At 45.5% G+C, this 18,378-nt stretch overlaps 1 protein-coding gene across 1 annotated transcript in view; it reads right to left on the bottom strand.

The window, feature by feature from the left end:
* Positions 1 to 18,378, bottom strand: part of LOC134927618 (collagen alpha-6(VI) chain-like) — a 409,854-nt gene that overhangs the window by 243,851 nt on the left and 147,625 nt on the right. Inside the window, exons 13-14 of the mRNA XM_063922353.1 lie at positions 15,842 to 15,987; positions 14,295 to 14,387 (exon numbers count right to left, since the gene is read on the bottom strand). Coding sequence (XP_063778423.1) covers positions 14,295 to 14,387; positions 15,842 to 15,987 — 239 coding nt within the window. The remainder of the gene's footprint in view (positions 1 to 14,294; positions 14,388 to 15,841; positions 15,988 to 18,378) is intronic.

Here is an 18,378-nt window from a genome sequence, read left to right as displayed (position 1 = left end):
AGGTAGTGTCATCTTTTCACATCAATCAACCAATAGTAGTTCCTGTGTTGACAGCACATTCTGGAACTCTGGATGTGGTACGCGCATTACGCGTTTATGTATCCCGAACGTCTTCAGTTCGTAAGACGGATACGTTGTTTGTTCTCTATGATGCTGCCAAGATGGGTTGGCCAGCGTCTAAACAAACCTTATCCAGATGGATAAAACTGACCATACGTCAGGCTAACCTTCATGCTAGGTTACAACCGCCTACATCAGTAACCGCTCATTTCACACGTTCTGTGGGAACTTCATGGGCAGCTGGTCGGGGAGCTTCTACGACGCAGCTTTGCCGTGCGGCTACATGGTCTTCAGTGCACACGTTTGTGCGCTTTTACAAGTTTGATACGTTTGCGGCATCAGCATCTAGCTTTGGCCGCCTAGTGTTACAGGTGCCAAACAGCTCTCCCGCCCACGGGGGAAGCTTTGATACGTCCCAAGAGTACTCCAGTGACCCCTAGTGGATGAAAAAGAAAATAGGATTTTGGTACTTACCAGGTAAATCCTTTTCTTTGAATCCATAGGGGGCACTGGACGCCCACCCAGAGCAGTTTTACCTAGTTGTGGTGAGTTCTGAGGATCTTATGGTAACACACTCTCACCGACTGGTTCAAATTATCAAGTGCTGGTTAGGGTGTCAACTGTTTAGTTGTCAGTAACGTTATGTGTCAACTTCGTTATTGTCCGTTATGTTATATGTAATACTCCATTGTCAACCTCTCTATAGTTCCTGTTCGGCTCAGTAAAAAAACACTGAGGTACTCGGGGATATGCAGGGGTGGAGTGTTCTAAATTTAAATATTCAGTGCTGTTCCTACGGAAGCCGTCCATATCCCAAGAGTACTCCAGTGCCCCCTATGGATTCAAAGAAAAGGATTTACCTGGTAAGTACCAAAATCCTATTTTTAATACTATACACAGAGCGTACATATCTCAGGGGCAAAGGAGACACTTGGTAGCGACTGAAATGGGCATATGTCTTAAATGTAAGCACCGTAAGGCAGACTTTTTCCATCAATTTTGGGAATGCCGTAAAATCAAAAAATTCTGGGATAAAGTGTTGGCATTCATTGCCTCTTTCACACAGTTGAATTTCAGAATGTGATCCCCTAGGAATGCTTTGTAGCAATATTAAGAACTGGGTCCAGAGAGTAGGATTTTTTTTACCATTTCTTACTCACGTTTTAACTATCTCCAAAAATGGTCATCTTGAAATCTTGGGACAGTATGGCCCTCCCTGTTTTAATTCACTTAAATGTGACTCCAGATCTTGTACTTGTTATGCACACCAGTGCCAGCAGGAATGTACTGGTGTCTGAACGGTGAGGGATGCAAAACAAATGAACTCACAGACAGACTGGGGAATATGACATTACATACACAGAAGGTGAAAGGGTAACAAAATAAACACAAAGTGAACAGAGAAGCCCAAAGGCTAAGAAACTGGGTGTCTCCCTAGTATTAGGAATGCTCAGATGGAAAGAAGCAAGATGTAGTGATTTAATACGTAGAGAACCCGAAATGCTGTTGCTAAGGGCAACAGCAAAACCCTAAAGGGTTACCAACGGGTGTGGCAGTAAACTCCTTGGTCAGAGATGGAATAATAGACACTAGGAGAATCTCCACAATCCTAGTCCTCACTTGCAGTGCACTGGTTCAGCTTACTGCCACTAAACTGACACCTGAACACCTTGCACAGTGAGAAAGGATTTTGGCAGGCAAGTCTGAGAATACAGCCGCAAACTTGCTAGGTTCACAGAGTAGCAAAAGAACCCCAGCAGGTTAAACGACGGACTCCAGTCTTACTGCTAGGTCTGGATTGGCAGAGTGTAATACCAAATCCTAAGGCCTATTTGCAGTAAGCAACAAACAAATACAAAGTTTACACAGTACTAGCTAGCTTTCAGGACCTAACCAACAAAGATTTAGCAGCATCTGCCTAACCTGAGAAGAGGGTTTATATAGCAGGTGCTGTCCACGCCCCACTCAGACCTCACAGACTGAGCACAAAAACCAGCACCGGATCCCCTGCCGTGCACAGAGCCTGTAACCACTGCACAGCAAAAGACCCGAACCGGAGTATCAGCTACGCTCAGTTTACTCCGCTAGCACTTGTCTCCCGGTTGCCATGACGACGTGGCAGCACAGAGCAGGAGACCCTAACAGTACCCCCCCTCTGATGAGGGGTCAAAGAACCCCTACCACCGGGTTTATCGGGGAACTGCGAGAAGAAAGAGAGTAACAGTCTGGGGGCATGAAGATCACAACTGCGCACCCACGACCGCTCCTCCGGGCCATACCCCTTCCAGTGCACCAAAAATGACAGCCGACCCCGAACCATCTTGGAGTCAAGAATCCTTTCAACAACAAACTCCCTCTGGCCATGTATCAGAAGAGGGGAAGGTCTTCCACTGGAAGAAGGATTACTAATCGCCCGTTTTAAAAGGGAACAATGAAATGTTTTATTGATACCCAAAGAACGGGGTAGATCTAACTGAAATGCCACCGGATTGATAACCTTAGTGATCTTATAAGGACCGATGAACCGGGGGCCTAACTTATGAGATGGCTGTCTCAACTTCAAATTCTTGGTAGACAACCAGACGAAGTCCCCTAATTTGAAGCTGCAGGGTCTTTTCCGCTTATCAAAAACCCTTTTGGTCACTAATGACACAGACACAAGGGCTTTCTTCACTTTCCTCCAAATACCTCTAAGGACCGAAACCACAGAGGAACCACCAGGCGTGGAGTCCAGGGGGTCAAAAGAATTGGCCTTAGGATGATGCCCATACACACAAAGGAAGGGAGAGATCCCTGTAGCAGAGTGAGCCGCGTTGTTATAGGCAAACTCCGCCATGGACAGATGAGCAACCCAGTCAGTCTGACACTTGGAGACATAACACCTGAGGAACTGCTCCAAGGACTGGTTCACCCTTTCAGTCTGCCCATTAGACTGCGGATGGTAGCCTGATGACAGGCTGACAGAAATCTGGAGATCGGAACAAAATGCCCCCCAGAATTCGGCCACAAACTGGGATCCGCGGTCAGAGACCACATCAAGTGGCAACCCGTGGAGGCGCACAACATGCAGCATAAATAATTCAGACAGGCGTCTGGCCGATGGCAGCCCAACCAATGGAACGAAGTGCGCCATCTTCGAAAACCTGTCAACGACAACCCAGATGGCTGTCATCCCCGAGGATTTGGGCAAGTCCACCACAAAATCCATTGAAATGTGGGTCCATGGCTTAGATGGAATAGAGAGTGGATGTAATGGGCAAACAGGAACCCCTCTAGGAGTCTTATTTCGGGCACAGATGTCACATGCCCGAACCCACTGATCCACATCCCTAGCCACCGAGTGTTATGATTCCTGTACTCCAGACCGGAGGAGATCTTATGGCAGAGGTCTGAGTACAGGGAAAATAAGCTGGTTGTGGGAGCAGGAGAGCCTAGTAACCCCTGGCACCCTAACTCCGTTGTCTCGCCCGTGTTATCAGAAATCCCCTGCGACACTATGGTTGCTTGAGCCCATGGCAGCCGCGTTCGAAGGGCGGATTATGTCTGCCCAACCCCGATGCCCACCGCAGGTCTTAAAGGGAGACAAGGGGAAGTCCGAGACAGGGTGATAACAAGGGGCCCTCTGACTAAGCAACCAGGCCAGGGGTTACAAGCTAACTAACTTAAACCAAAGGTATGTGCGGACTAGCCGCCAGGGAAAAGGACAACCAAAGATCCCCTGATCCGTTACTCCTATCCAGCACCGCTGGATACCAGAGTGGATCTGTGGGAGCGGAATCCTCCGCAAAAGCTCCAGAACACAAGTAAACTAAATAATAAACAGTAAGCGGACAAGCCGCAACACACGGCTGAGCCGCGACTCACGAACACCACAAGATGTTAAAGGTGCTCGGTCAGACTCCAGGAACAGATGACAAACTTCCGAGTACAGGATCTCTGAGGACAGGAACAACCGGATTGAGCAGGACTGGAAACTCTCTGTAGCAGACACAGGCAAACAGGAAGCTATCACCGGCGTCTGTAAGGAGTCCTGAGGGTGCCTTTATTCAGGAACCCTCCAATCAAAATCCAGACAGGGTAATCAACTGAAATGCCGTGCAGCTTGCATGCTGCACGGCCAGCACACCATGAGGTAATCAGGACAGACCCAGCAACGGGGAACGCGGCTGAACGTGGCGTCCCCGTTGCTAAGGTCAGAGCGGCTCCGTGCGCCCGGCGTCTAGCGTTGCCAGGGAGCCGGCGGCTGTACGCGCACGGCGTCCCTGGTTGCTAGGCGCCGGGCCGCACCGACGAGCGGACCCCGGCGCCTAACAGTACCCCCCCCTTGAGGAGGGGTCAAGGAACCCCTAAAGCCGGGTTTCTGAGGAAATTCTCGAAAAAATGCCCTTTTGAGCCTCGGGGCATGAAGATCCTCATCCAGGACCCAAGACCTTTCCTCTGGCCCATAACCTCTCCAATGTACCAAAAAATAAAGCCGACCCCGGGACAACTTGGAATCGAGAACCTTCTCCACCAAGAACTCCTGCTGACCCTGTACATTTATTGGTGATCTCCCCTGAGATATTTTACGAGGAAATCTACTGGACGAAACATATGGTTTCAGTAATGAGCAATGGAAGGTATTTCCGATCCGTAAAGTTTTTGGTAAACGTAACCGGAAAGCAACTGGATTGACTTTTTTGACAATGAGAAATGGTCCAATAAATCTAGGACCCAATCTGGCTGAGGTTTGTCGAAGTTTAATGTTGCGAGTCGACAACCACACCCTGTCTCCTACTTTAAAAGTGCACGGCCGCCGGAGCCTGTCAGAAAATCTTTTTTCCCGGAATGCTGCTTTTCTGAGAGCCAAGTGCACTTTTTTCCAAATAAGTTTAAGATGAGAGGTCAGGGCCAGAGAGGAGACAGAGGAATGTTGAAAAAATGAATTAGCTCTGGGGTGAAAACCAAAAACTGCAAAAAATGGAGACACATTGGTGGAGGAATGACAGGCATTGTTATAAGCAAACTCCGCCAATGGAAGAAACTCAGACCAGTCATTTTGGAGTTTGGCCGAGTACAAACGCAAATATTGTTTTAGAGATTGGTTAACTCGCTCAGTCTGCCCATTGGATTGGGGATGATAACCGGACGTTAAAGATAATTTCATCTTTAACGAAGCACAAAAAGACTTCCAAAATTGTGCAATGAATTGTGGACCCCTATCAGAAACAATATCAGTGGGTAAGCCATGGAGTCTGAAAACATGGCGGAGGAACAAGACTGCCAATCCCTGGGCAGATGGCAATCGGGGAAGAGCAATGAAATGGGCCATTTTGCTAAAACGGTCCACTACCACCCATATGACTCGGCATCTGGCTGACAGAGGGAGGTCTACCACAAAATCCATGGAGATATGCGACCATGGCCTAAGGGGAACATTCATGGGCATAAGTTGACCTATAGGCAAAGAACGGGGAACTTTATGCTGTGCACAGACCTGACAAGAAAAAACAAACTCTTTAATGTCTTTGGAAAGACCAGGCCACCATACTGAGCGGGAGACTAATTCCAAAGTCTTAGCGATTCCCGGATGCCCGGCAACCTTGCTATCATGAAACTCCGCCAAAACAGTAGCTCTCAAAAAGTCAGGGACAAAAAGACGACCAGCAGGAGTATTTCCAGGAGCTTGATGTTGAAGCAGCTTTAACTGGGTAAATACATCCTGTGTGAGGCCTGCCCGAATGACTGAAGACGGAAGTATGGGAGTAACAGGACTATTGTCTTGAACTGGAAGAAAACTGCGTGACAGGGCATCTGCCTTAGTATTCTTGGAACCTGGCCTGAAGGTGATAATGAATTTGAAACGAGTAAAAAATAAAGCCCAACGAGCCTGCCGGGCATTCAGTCGTTTAGCAGATTCAATGTATTGAAGATTTTTGTGATCAGTCAAAACTGAAATGGTATGGGTCGCTCCTTCAAGCCAATGCCTCCACTCCTCGAAAGCCCATTTAATAGCCAGCAATTCCCGGTTACCAACATCGTAGTTGGATTCTGCAGATGAGAATTTCCTGGACATAAAGGCACAAGGATGTAATTCAAGGGAATCTGGATCCTTCTGAGAAAGGATAGCCCCAACTCCAACCTCCGAGGCATCAACCTCAACAATGAAAGGCAATTCTGGGTTGGGATGTCTAAGGACAGGGGCTGAGACAAAGGCTTGTTTCAAGGCCTGAAAAGATAACTCAGCTTCACATGACCAATTGGTAGGATCTGCTCCCTTCTTAGTAAGTGCCACAATGGGAGCAACTAGGTCAGAGAAAGAGTGAATAAATCTTCTATAGTAGTTCGCAAACCCTAAAAAGCGCTGAATTGCTTTTAAGTTGGTGGGTTGCGCCCAACTAAGGATGGCTTGGAGCTTCTTTGGTTCCATACGGAATCCCCGAGGGGAAATAATGTACCCTAAAAAGGATACCTCCGTGACATGAAATTCACACTTCTCCAGTTTGGCATATAGGTGATTTTCACGTAATTTCTTTAGCACCTGACGCACCTGGGTAACATGTTGTTCTACAGAGTCAGAATATATCAAAATATCGTCTAAGTAGACTACAACGAATCTTCCAAGAAATTCACGGAGCACATCATTAATGAGATCCTGGAAAACTGCCGGAGCGTTTGACAGGCCGAATGGCATAACCAGATACTCATAGTGGCCTGATTGAGTACTGAATGCCGTTTTCCACTCATCCCCTGACTTGATTCTGATGAGGTTATATGCTCCTCTAAGGTCAATCTTAGAAAAAATCACAGCCGAACGTAGCTGATCAAAGAGGACAGAGATCAGCGGCAGAGGGTAAGTATTCTTTACTGAGATTTTATTCAAAGCTCTAAAGTCAATGCAGGGTCTGAGTGAACCATCCTTCTTCTCTACGAAGAAGAAACCTGCACTTAAAGGGGATTTAGATGGCCTGATAAAACCTTTCCCAAGGCTTTCTTTCACATACTCATTCATGGCCACAGTTTCAGGACCAGACAATGAATATAACCTTCCTTTAGGCAACGTGGCACCAGGAATTAGCTCAATGGCACAATCGTAAGGCCTATGGGGAGGCAGAATATCCGCATTGCCCTTGGAAAACACGTCAACAAAATCCTGATATTCCTCAGGAATGGGTGCAGGAACGGCGGCAGCTACTCGGATAGGAAGCGTAATACATTCTTTATTACAGATGGTACCCCATTGTAAGATCTCCCCCGACTGCCAATCAATGATGGGATTATGAAAGGCCAGCCAAGGGTGACCCAGAACCACAGGAACTGCTGGACAATGAGTAAGGAAAAACTCAATCTTTTCAGAATGCAGGGCTCCCACCGAGAGTAAAACAGGAGGTGTACCTAGAGAAATAACCCCATTGGACAAGGGACTCCCATCTAAACCATGCATGGTGACACACCTACCCAAGGTTAACTGAGGAATACCTAAGGCCTTGGCCCATGTTAAATCCATAAAGTTCCCTGCAGCTCCACTGTCCACAAAAGCAGAGACCGAGGAACAGAGGCTGCCAAAGGAAACTTTAGCAGGAACTAACAGTGAGTTATTTGAGGAGATGAGCTGCAGACCAAAGTGAACCCCCTCACAATTCACTTGGTCAGGAAGTTTCCCGATTTGTTCGGACAACTACGGGCAAAATGTCCCTTACCTCCACAGTATAAACAAAGACCAGAATTTTGCCTCCTGGTTCTTTCTTCAGGAGACAGTTTGGAGAGACCTATCTGCATAGGCTCCTCCATGTCTACAGGAATGGAAAGCACACAAGGAGTAGACCCGACAGATGCCCCTTTTTCAGCCCTCCGCTCTCTGAGCCGACGATCTATCTTAATAGAGAGCTCCATGAGTTTATCGAGAGTCTCAGGAGCGGGATACTGAAGGAGACTGTCTTTTATAGATTCAGATAAGCCGAGGCGAAACTGACTGCGCAGAGCTGGGTCATTCCATCCACAGTCGTTCGACCAACGGCGAAACTCCGTACAATAATTCTCTGCGGGATTCCTACCCTGTCTAAGAGCACGCAACTGACTCTCAGCGGACGCCTCTCTATCAGGGTCGTCATACAATAGCCCTAAAGATTTTAAAAAGGCGTCTACAGACGATAAGGCCGGATCGTCTGTCTTTAAACCAAAAGCCCAGGTCTGAGGATCCCCCTGAAGCAGAGAAATAATAATTCCAACCCGCTGAGCCTCCGTACCTGAGGAGACTGGTCTTAAACGAAAATAAAGTTTACAAGACTCTTTAAAATTAAAAAACTGTTTTCTATCCCCAGAAAAACGGTCAGGCAGATGCATTTTTGGTTCAGGGATGACCCTCGGGGAAGTCCGTAACAGATCTTCCTGTGACCTCACCCGGAGGGACAGATCCTGAACCATCTGAGTAAGTTCTTGAATCTGACTAACTAGAAGCTGGCCAGGATTTGGCCCAATACCGGCGGGATTCATGAGGCCGACAAAATCTCCCAACTGAATAAGTGAAAAAATTAACTCCTGTTAATTAAAAATTTTTCTTTTGTCTGGCCGGTGATAATGTTATGATTCCTGTACTCCAGACCGGAGGAGATCTTATGGCAGAGGTCTGAGTACAGGGAAAATAAGCTGGTTGTGGGAGCAGGAGAGCCTAGTAACCCCTGGCACCCTAACTCCGTTGTCTCGCCCGTGTTATCAGAAATCCCCTGCGAGACTATGGTTGCTTGAGCCCATGGCAGCCGCGTTCGAAGGGCGGATTATGTCTGCCCAACCCCGATGCCCCCGCAGGTCTTAAAGGGAGACAAGGGGAAGTCCGAGACAGGGTGATAACAAGGGGCCCTCTGACTAAGCAACCAGGCCAGGGGTTACAAGCTAACTAACTTAAACCAAAGGTATGTGCGGACTAGCCGCCAGGGAAAAGGACAACCAAAGATCCCCTGATCCGTTACTCCTATCCAGCACCGCTGGATACCAGAGTGGATCTGTGGGAGCGGAATCCTCCGCAAAAGCTCCAGAACACAAGTAAACTAAATAATAAACAGTAAGCGGACAAGCCGCAACACACGGCTGAGCCGCGACTCACGAACACCACAAGATGTTAAAGGTGCTCGGTCAGACTCCAGGAACAGATGACAAACTTCCGAGTACAGGATCTCTGAGGACAGGAACAACCGGATTGAGCAGGACTGGAAACTCTCTGTAGCAGACACAGGCAAACAGGAAGCTATCACCGGCGTCTGTAAGGAGTCCTGAGGGTGCCTTTATTCAGGAACCCTCCAATCAAAATCCAGACAGGGTAATCAACTGAAATGCCGTGCAGCTTGCATGCTGCACGGCCAGCACACCATGAGGTAATCAGGACAGACCCAGCAACGGGGAACGCGGCTGAACGTGGCGTCCCCGTTGCTAAGGTCAGAGCGGCTCCGTGCGCCCGGCGTCTAGCGTTGCCAGGGAGCCGGCGGCTGTACGCGCACGGCGTCCCTGGTTGCTAGGCGCCGGGCCGCACCGACGAGCGGACCCCGGCGCCTAACACCGAGGGCCACCACACCGCCCTAGATAGCAACTCCCGAGTTCTGGCAATACCCGGGTGACCTGCCGACTTCTTGGCATGGAATTCCAGGAACACTCGCTGTCTTAACCTAGGAGGCACAAACAAAAGACCTACCGGAAGGTCTGGAGGAGCCTGCTCCTGTGCTCTAAGGACTAATGACAAGAGGTCCTGGGTAATGCCCACTTTAATACATGATGGGGACACAATGGGCAATGGCTCCTCGGTGGTCTCCTGGATTGGAGCAAAACTCCGCGAGAGCGCATCAGCCTTGATGTTTTTTGACCCAGGGCAATATGTTATCAAAAAATTAAAGCGAGCAAAAAACAAAGCCCATCGTGCCTGCCTAGCATTGAGGCGCTTCGCTGACTCTAAATATGCCAAATTCTTATGGTCGGTGAGAATTGAGACCACAAACTTAGCCCCCTCAAGCCAGTGTCTCCACTCCTCGAGTGCATCCTTAATAGCCAACAATTCCCGGTTACCCACGTCATAATTCATCTCGGCAGGCGAAAATTTACGGGAAAAGTAAGCACAGGGATGAAGGCGATTATCAGACACCCCCATCTGAGAGAGCACTGCCCCAATACCCATCTCAGAGGCATCCACCTCCACCACAAAAGGACGCTCTGGATCTGGGTGTCGCAGCACCTTGGCCGAGACAAATGCCCTTTTGAGACGGGCAAAAGCCGCTTTGGCCTCACAAGACCAGTGAGCAACATCCGCCCCTTTCTTAGTGAGTGCCACCAAGGGCGCCACTATAGACGAAAATCCAGCGATAAATCGTCTATAAAAATTCGCAAAGCCCAGAAAACGCTGAAGCGCCTTCAAACTAGTGGGCTGCACCCAATCCAGGACTGCCTGTACCTTGGAACCCTCCATTTGGAAACCTTCTGGGGAGATAATATATCCTAGAAATGCGATTTGCTGAACTTCAAATTCGCACTTCTCCAGCTTCGCCCCAAGCCGGTGGTCTCTGAGTTTCTGGAGGACTAAGCGTACATGCTTCCGATGTTCCTCCAGGGAATGGGAGAAGATTAGGATGTCATCTAAGTATACAACTAAGAATCTATCCAAATATTCCCTGAGCACATCGTTCATGAAGTCCTGGAAGACTGCCGGGGCATTACAGAGCCCAAAAGGCATCACCAAATATTCATAATGCCCTGAGTGGGTATTAAAGGCAGTCTTCCATTCATCCCCCTCTCTTATTCGGATTAGATTGTACGCACTGCGTAGGTCAATCTTAGAAAAAATGGTGGCAGTACGAAGCTGGTCAAACAAGACCGAAATGAGAGGGAGTGGGTATGAGTTTTTAATCGTGATACAGTTCAATTCCCTGAAGTCGATGCAGGGTCGCAACGAACCGTCCTTTTTACCCACGAAGAAGAACCCCCGACCCAACTGGAGACTGTGAAGGTCTGATAAATCCCTTAGCCAAGTTCTCCTGAATGTACTCTGCCATAGCCTGAGTCTCAGGACGTGACAGGGAGTACAACCTGCTCTTGGGAAGCTTAGCATTCGGTAACAAATCAATGGCACAGTCATAGGGGCGATGGGGAGGTAGTACCTCTGCAACTCTTTTGGAGAACACGTCCGCAAAATCTGCATAACATCATGGCAATCCTGGCAAACTTAGCTGCGAAAGCCTGACTGGAAGGCTCAAGCAACTCCTGAAACAATCAGTACCCCAACTAAGAATCTCCCCAGAGACCCAGTCAAATTGAGGATTGTGGGCCCTTAACCAGGGTAACCCCAACACCAATGGGGCAAAAGTACAGACAGTCACATAAAAGGACAATTTTTCAGAGTGTGTGGCTCCAATAGACAAAGAAATCTGGCTAGTGCAAGAGGTAATTTTACCCTGGGATAATGGTTCCCCGTTTAACCCACAAATCTCAATTTCCGATGCCAAGGGTACTAAGGGAACAGAGTGTTTCAGGGCGAATTGGCGGTCCATAAAAACCCCATCGGCCCCACTGTCCACAAAGGCCTCAGTCTTGACAGTTTGACCGAGGATCTTCAAGGTCACCGGAATGATAAAAGTCTTCTTGGGAAATTCTGACTTCTGGCCTGACAGGATATTTCCCATCACCCTCAGGCCCTGAAGTTTTCCGGCTTTTCTGGGCATGATACTACCACATGACCTTTATTCCCACAGTACAAACATAACCCCTGCTGTCTCCTCCGCGTCTTCTCACGCGAGGAGAGGCGGGTAGCCCCAATCTGCATAGGCTCCTCGGAAAATTCCTCAGAGTCTGAGGTTCCCTTGGGAAAGAAGGAAACCTCGGTCTCCCTTTCAAGCCTGCGCTCTCTCAGCCGTCTATCCACCCGAATGGATAACTGCATGAGCTGATCCAAGCTATCAGGCAAGGGATATTGTACCAGTTGGTCTTTTAACTGGTTAGAAAGACCTCTTCGGTACTGGTGTCTCAGGGCTGGGTCATTCCACTGGGTATCATGGGGCAACCTCCGAAACTCCGTACAATAAACCTCAACTGGCCTTCGCCCTTGCTTAAGGATCAAAATCTGAGCCTCGGCTGAGGCCGTCTTGTCAGGGTCATCATACAACATGCCCAGTGCCGTAAAAAAAGCATCAACACTTTTAAGCGACGGACAGTCAGGCTGCAACCCATATGCCCAGACCTGTGGGTCTCCTTGTAGCAAGGAAATCACTATGCCCACCCGCTGAATCTCCGACCCAGAAGACTGAGGCCTAAGCTGGAAATATAGCTTGTAGCTCTCCTTCAAACAAAAGAACTGCGAGCGATCTCCAGAAAAACGATCCGGGAGATTTACTTTCGGCTCCTTAACCCCTGAAGGTACTGCTGCTGCGGGAGCTCCGCCAGCGGCCTGCGAGGTGTGCATTTAAATGGACAAATCATTAAATTGTCGAGTCAGGACCTGCACCTGATCGACCACCTGTTGCAAAGTATTTTGAGGGGTATGCTCCATATTCCCACAAAATTTCAACAGGAATATTGGGCTGCTGAATATGTTATGCACACCAGTGCCAGCAGGAATGTACTGGTGTCTGAACGGTGAGGGATGCAAAACAAATGAACTCACAGACAGACTGGGGAATATGACATTACATACACAGAAGGTGAAAGGGTAACAAAATAAACACAAAGTGAACAGAGAAGCCCAAAGGCTAAGAAACTGAGTGTCTCCCTAGTATTAGGAATGCTCAGATGGAAAGAAGCAAGATGTGGTGATTTAATACGTAGAGAACCCGAAATGCTGTTGCTAAGGGCAACAGCAAAACCCTAAAGGGTTACCAACGGGTGTGGCAGTAAACTCCTTGGTCAGAGATGGAATAATAGACACAAGGAGAATCTCCACAATCCTAGTCCTCACTTGCAGTGCACTGGTTCAGCTTACTGCCACTAAACTGACACCTGAACACCTTGCACAGTGAGAAAGGATTTTGGCAGGCAAGTCTGAGAATACAGCCGCAAACTTGCTAGGTTCACAGAGTAGCAAAAGAACCCCAGCAGGTTAAACGACTGACTCCAGTCTTACTGCTAGGTCTGGATTGGCAGAGTGTAATACCAAATCCCAAGGCCTATTTGCAGTAAGCAACAAACAAATACAAAGTTTACACAGTACTAGCTAGCTTTCAGGAACTGACTAACCAACAAAGATTCAGCAGCATCTGCCTAACCTGAGAAGAGGGTTTATATAGCAGGTGCTGTCCACGCCCCACTCAGACCTCACAGACTGTGAGCACAAAAACCAGCACCGGATCCCCTGCCGTGCACAGAGCCTGTAACCACTGCACAGCAAAAGACCCGAACCGGAGTATCAGCTACGCTCAGGTTACTCCGCTAGCACTTGTCTCCCGGTTGCCATGACGACGTGGCAGCACAGAGCAGGAGACCCTAACAGTACTTTGATCATAAAGCCACTTTACCAAACATTGACAAAGATATTATTCACTTCTATAAAAAGTGGGTTTTTTATTTTGAAAGTTCAAAACACCTTATACTGCCATTTAGGCACACATATTGAAACTGTTGAATAAATTACATGGTATTTATATAGACAATTTATGTGAGCTTAGACTAGAACAACAGAACACCTAATTTTGTATCTACAATGTATGAGACCACATAACTCTAGTCATTTAATTTAATTTGATTTACATTTTCTTCATTTATTGTATTTTTTTCATATATTGTTTTCTTTTTACTTATTTACTTTTTCTACTTATTATATGTCTATTGCTCATAAAAATAATGCTTTATTGTTGGGGGTTATATATTTTCTTTTTGTGTATCCTTTATTTATATACATGAACCTGTATTTAGATCTTTCTTTTACTGATTTTCTCTGAATTGGCATTATTAATATATTTCTATTGTACTGCCATAATGATTCACTTTTAACTGCACTTTGATAGTGATTTATCTGACTCATGTATCCTTTTGTACTATTTCACGTCAATAAAAGGAAATTGTTTATAAAAAAAAAAAAGAAATACCATTGTGTGACATGGTGGAGTCGCCACCCTGACCAGTTTCACTCAGGAGATATAAGTTTGCTCACAAACTTAGCACTAACTTTAAGGTTAACCTGGTAAATATACAAATGGATGTAAAAATCAAGTTTAAAAATAAAAATGCAGAAAACATATAGGCATATGTAACATTTAGTATGCAAGTCACTTCACTGCATATATATTTACCTTCAATCCTGGAGGACCAGGAGGACCACGAGGACCATCTTGTCCCAGACATTTGCAAAAAACATTACAACATTTTCTTTCAACAACTGTGTCCTGTTCAAAAAGTAAAAGATATATGTACATATATTGTATATCATATTTGTATATAAACAATAAACTATGCACAACAAAGTCCTTGGATTGTCCTTAAGACAATCCAAAATCAAGCTAGAAGAACAGTTCCGGATGATGCCTAATAAGCTTCCATAAATACGAAGCAGAGGCTCCTTATGTGAGTCACACCGAAATTGTGAATTAATCTAAAAAACAAAGTGAGACATGGACACCTCCTAATGGATCACAAATACAGTATATCAAATCACCCATGGTGAATGGAATCTAGAGTAAAAGTTAATTGGCCCCGTAACAAAAAATATTAAATATTCAGCTCATCAACAATATGTGAAGTGATATTCATAAAATCCAGACTTTATCATTTTCTTCTTTTATTCAAGATATATACTCAGTGTAGGGTGATACATAGCAATGGGCCACCTTTATCAGATAAGCACATAAAGTTTTTATCTTGTACGTGCATTTATTGACTGTGTATGATTGTGCATATTCTATATGTGTTTTTATCTTCTAATATTGAGTATATGTCTTGAATAAAAGTAGAAAATTATATAGTCTGGATTTCCTGAAGAGTGGACATCACTTCACATATGGTTCAAATAAGCGTACAACTTAATATTTAGTATTTAGTAGGACCATTTAGTAGTAGGACCAATTTACTTTGGATTCCATTCATTATGGGTGATTTCATACAATCTTCCTTGCTCTATTAGACTCTCCTCGACTTTGCAAAACCTCAAAGCACTGAAAAGCCACCTGATCTTCAAAGCATACCTTTTTGCATAACACAGTCTGGAGGCTGTTCTCCCAACCCTCTGCCTTGGCCATCTCTGCCTCGCTTACTTCCTGCTATTAGGTGTCACGTCACCCCCTTCCCCTAGAATGTAAGCTCCTTGGAGCAGGGCCCTCTTCCCTCCTGTTCTCACAGCCCTCTTCTCTCACACTTCAATTACAGCTCTCTCCTACTCAGCGACTGTTATACCCACATCTCCTCTCACTTGTAACCATTCATCTCTTCAAGTGGTTGCGTGCCCCTAGTGTATGCCGATTATTCCTTTGCTTCCTGACATCTCAGCTCTATTGTGTACTAAGAATTGTGGTGCTAATTGTTACCTGTGCTCTGTTTTAGTTTTTCCGTTATTGTAACGTTAAGTTCTGTGTACCGTATATTGTTCCAATGTATGTCTCGCTGCAAAACACTTCTGGCGCCTTATAAATAAAATTTCATAATAATAATAAAAATACTACTACTACTACTACTACTACTACTACTACTACTACTACTAATAATAATAATAATAATAATAATAATTGTGTTACACTAGGAGGCACCATTGTTTCAACCTGTTTATATATGAATGAATCTAAAAAACAAACAGAGACAACTGAGACAAGGACAAGGAAATGTCCATTTATTTACTCATCCAACTTACAATTTCTTTTAGCATTACACTTGGTAAGTCGTAAATGCCAATGCTCAATGGCTGTTGGTAGGAGAATCCCCTGCCAAACTCTATTTCTTGGAACTCCTTTAAGTTCTGCACTCCTTCAAGACCAATCAGTAATAAACCATCCAAGCCTATAGAACAAGATAATACACTGTCTTGAACTGTAATCTTTAAGCTTACACTCACAGGTAGCATGTTAGGTTGGCAAACATGTAAATGAAATGCAAATGAAAGCAAATATATGTAATGAAAGTATTAGTCAAATATATGTAATGAAAGCCAGGTGTTTGAAAGAGAAACTATCATTTAAAAAAGACAAGCAAGAGTTTTGCTTCTTAAATAACAGATGTTCTGGCAACATGATTTATCAACCCAACTGGATACTGCTTGGAAAGAGAAATCTAATACAGAAATCTAACACATTTCAAAGTACAGGTTGAGTATGCCATATCCAAATATCCGAAATACGGAATATTCCGAAATACAGACTTTTTTGAGTGAGAGTGAGATAGTGAAACTTTTGTTTATTTGATGGCTCAACAGAGCCGGCCTTAGCTATAGGCAGGCTAGGCATTTGCCTAGGGCATTCAAGCATGTCTAGGGGCATCCAAGCATGTCCCTGCAGTATCTCATGCTGGGAGGGACAGTCCGCAAACTAACTGTTACTTTCCAAATGTATTCAATCAGTACTTGTATACACTGCTGTTTACATTTGTCAAATAAAAATGCACACTGTGCCTTAAACTTCCTCTGACATGCTTGAATGCCCCTGACTTGTGAGACCTCAGACAGACAGCAGAAGCCCAGTAAATGCAATTCCTGGACCTGTGACATTTTCACTGACTATATAAGGTTATTACTGGATGGCTTCTTATGATAACACGTGTATTTTGGAAGACTGCTTCACATAAATCTGACAACCCCTATACTGCTTGTACACATGGGGGAGGGGGACCCTGCCATCCTGTGTGTGTCCATTATCCCTGTGCAAACCCCAGGTGTCTGCAGGGACATAACATGGGCAGTGTTCTCCCCACACTTTATTTCCTAGTCAGTCCATGCTGTAAAATTCCCCTGCCAGGATGGCATACCCTGTGAGGTCACATCCCTTGTATGGATGCCCCTTTAAAGGGTGCGAGCGCAAGCACGCACCCACCCACCCATCCTGCCACCCCATCTCACAAAACGCAGTCACAGATCCAGGGAGCTGCATGGGCACACACACTGACTGCAAGCATGCCAGCAAGGAAAACAGTTTTATAAAAAAAGCTACTAGCATTACTAATGAGGGGCATATGTGTAAGGTGCATTACTGTGTGGCATTATGTGTATTATGGGCATTACTGTGTGCCATTATGCAGGGTTGAACTGGCCCACAGGGTAACCCCCCAGTGGGCCCCACTGCCTAACTGTTGCTGGGTCAGATGCAGAACTAATGGCGGTGCTAGGGGGCACCAGACAAAATTTTGCCTAGGGCATCAAATTGGCTAGGGCCGGCTCTGTGGCTCTATGTACACAAACTTTGTTTAATACACAATGTTATTAAAATATTGTATTACATGACCTTCAGGCTGTGTGTATAAGGTGTATATGAAACATAAATGAATTGTGTGAATGTAGACACACTTTGTTTAATGCACAATGTTATAAAAAATATTGGCTAAAATTACCTTCAGGCTGTATGTATAAGGTGTATATGTAACATAAATGTATTCTGTGCTTAGATTTAGGTCCCATCACCATAATATCTCATTATGGTATGCAATTATTCCAAAATACGGAAAAATCCGATATCCAAAATACCTCTGGTCCCAAGCATTTTGGATATGGGGTACTCAACCTGTAATGCTGTATAATGCCAGTGCAGACTGGAACACAAATTCTTATTAAAGCAAAGTTCAAGAATTAGTTTAATTTTTTTTGTTTACAATGACATCTTCCAATTGATAAGATGGTTTTTAAATATCGTTGTTTATTTGTTGTGATCTTTTATGGTTGAAAAAAAAGATTTAGGGTATGTACACATGGTGAGATCCTTGCTATGCCCGATTTTTACTTGCGATTTCCCTTGAACTCCCCGGAGGCCAGATAGCACAGATTTTGACTAACTTTTCTTGAGATATGGACTATGTGTGCTTATGATTTTGGCTTACAGTATGTGAGATTTTGGCTTATGTGAGATGTCACTGACATGTGAGATGAACATAGATAGTACACCGATCTAGCAAGGATTGACTTGCCTGCACAGTCTATCTTTTCTTGCGATGCCGACCTGGCGGGACCGCGCATCGGGATCGAATCGGGATTGCAAGGTGACTTTCACCTTGCGATCTGCACCAACTTTTCTTGCGATTTTGACTATATAGTCAAAATCGAAACAAAATATCTCACTGTGTGTACACACCCTTAAAATAATATGTTTACTATAGTTGTTAGGTGTAACATTAGTGTTTTGCCTGGCCTAAGCATATTAGGGTGCAATGAAGAGGAAATGAAGAAGCATGTACTGTAAGAGCTCTAAC

This window comes from Pseudophryne corroboree, chromosome 5 (genome assembly GCF_028390025.1).
Source record: "Pseudophryne corroboree isolate aPseCor3 chromosome 5, aPseCor3.hap2, whole genome shotgun sequence".
Lineage (NCBI taxonomy): Eukaryota > Metazoa > Chordata > Amphibia > Anura > Myobatrachidae > Pseudophryne > Pseudophryne corroboree.
This window is presented reverse-complemented; position numbering and strand designations above follow the sequence as displayed.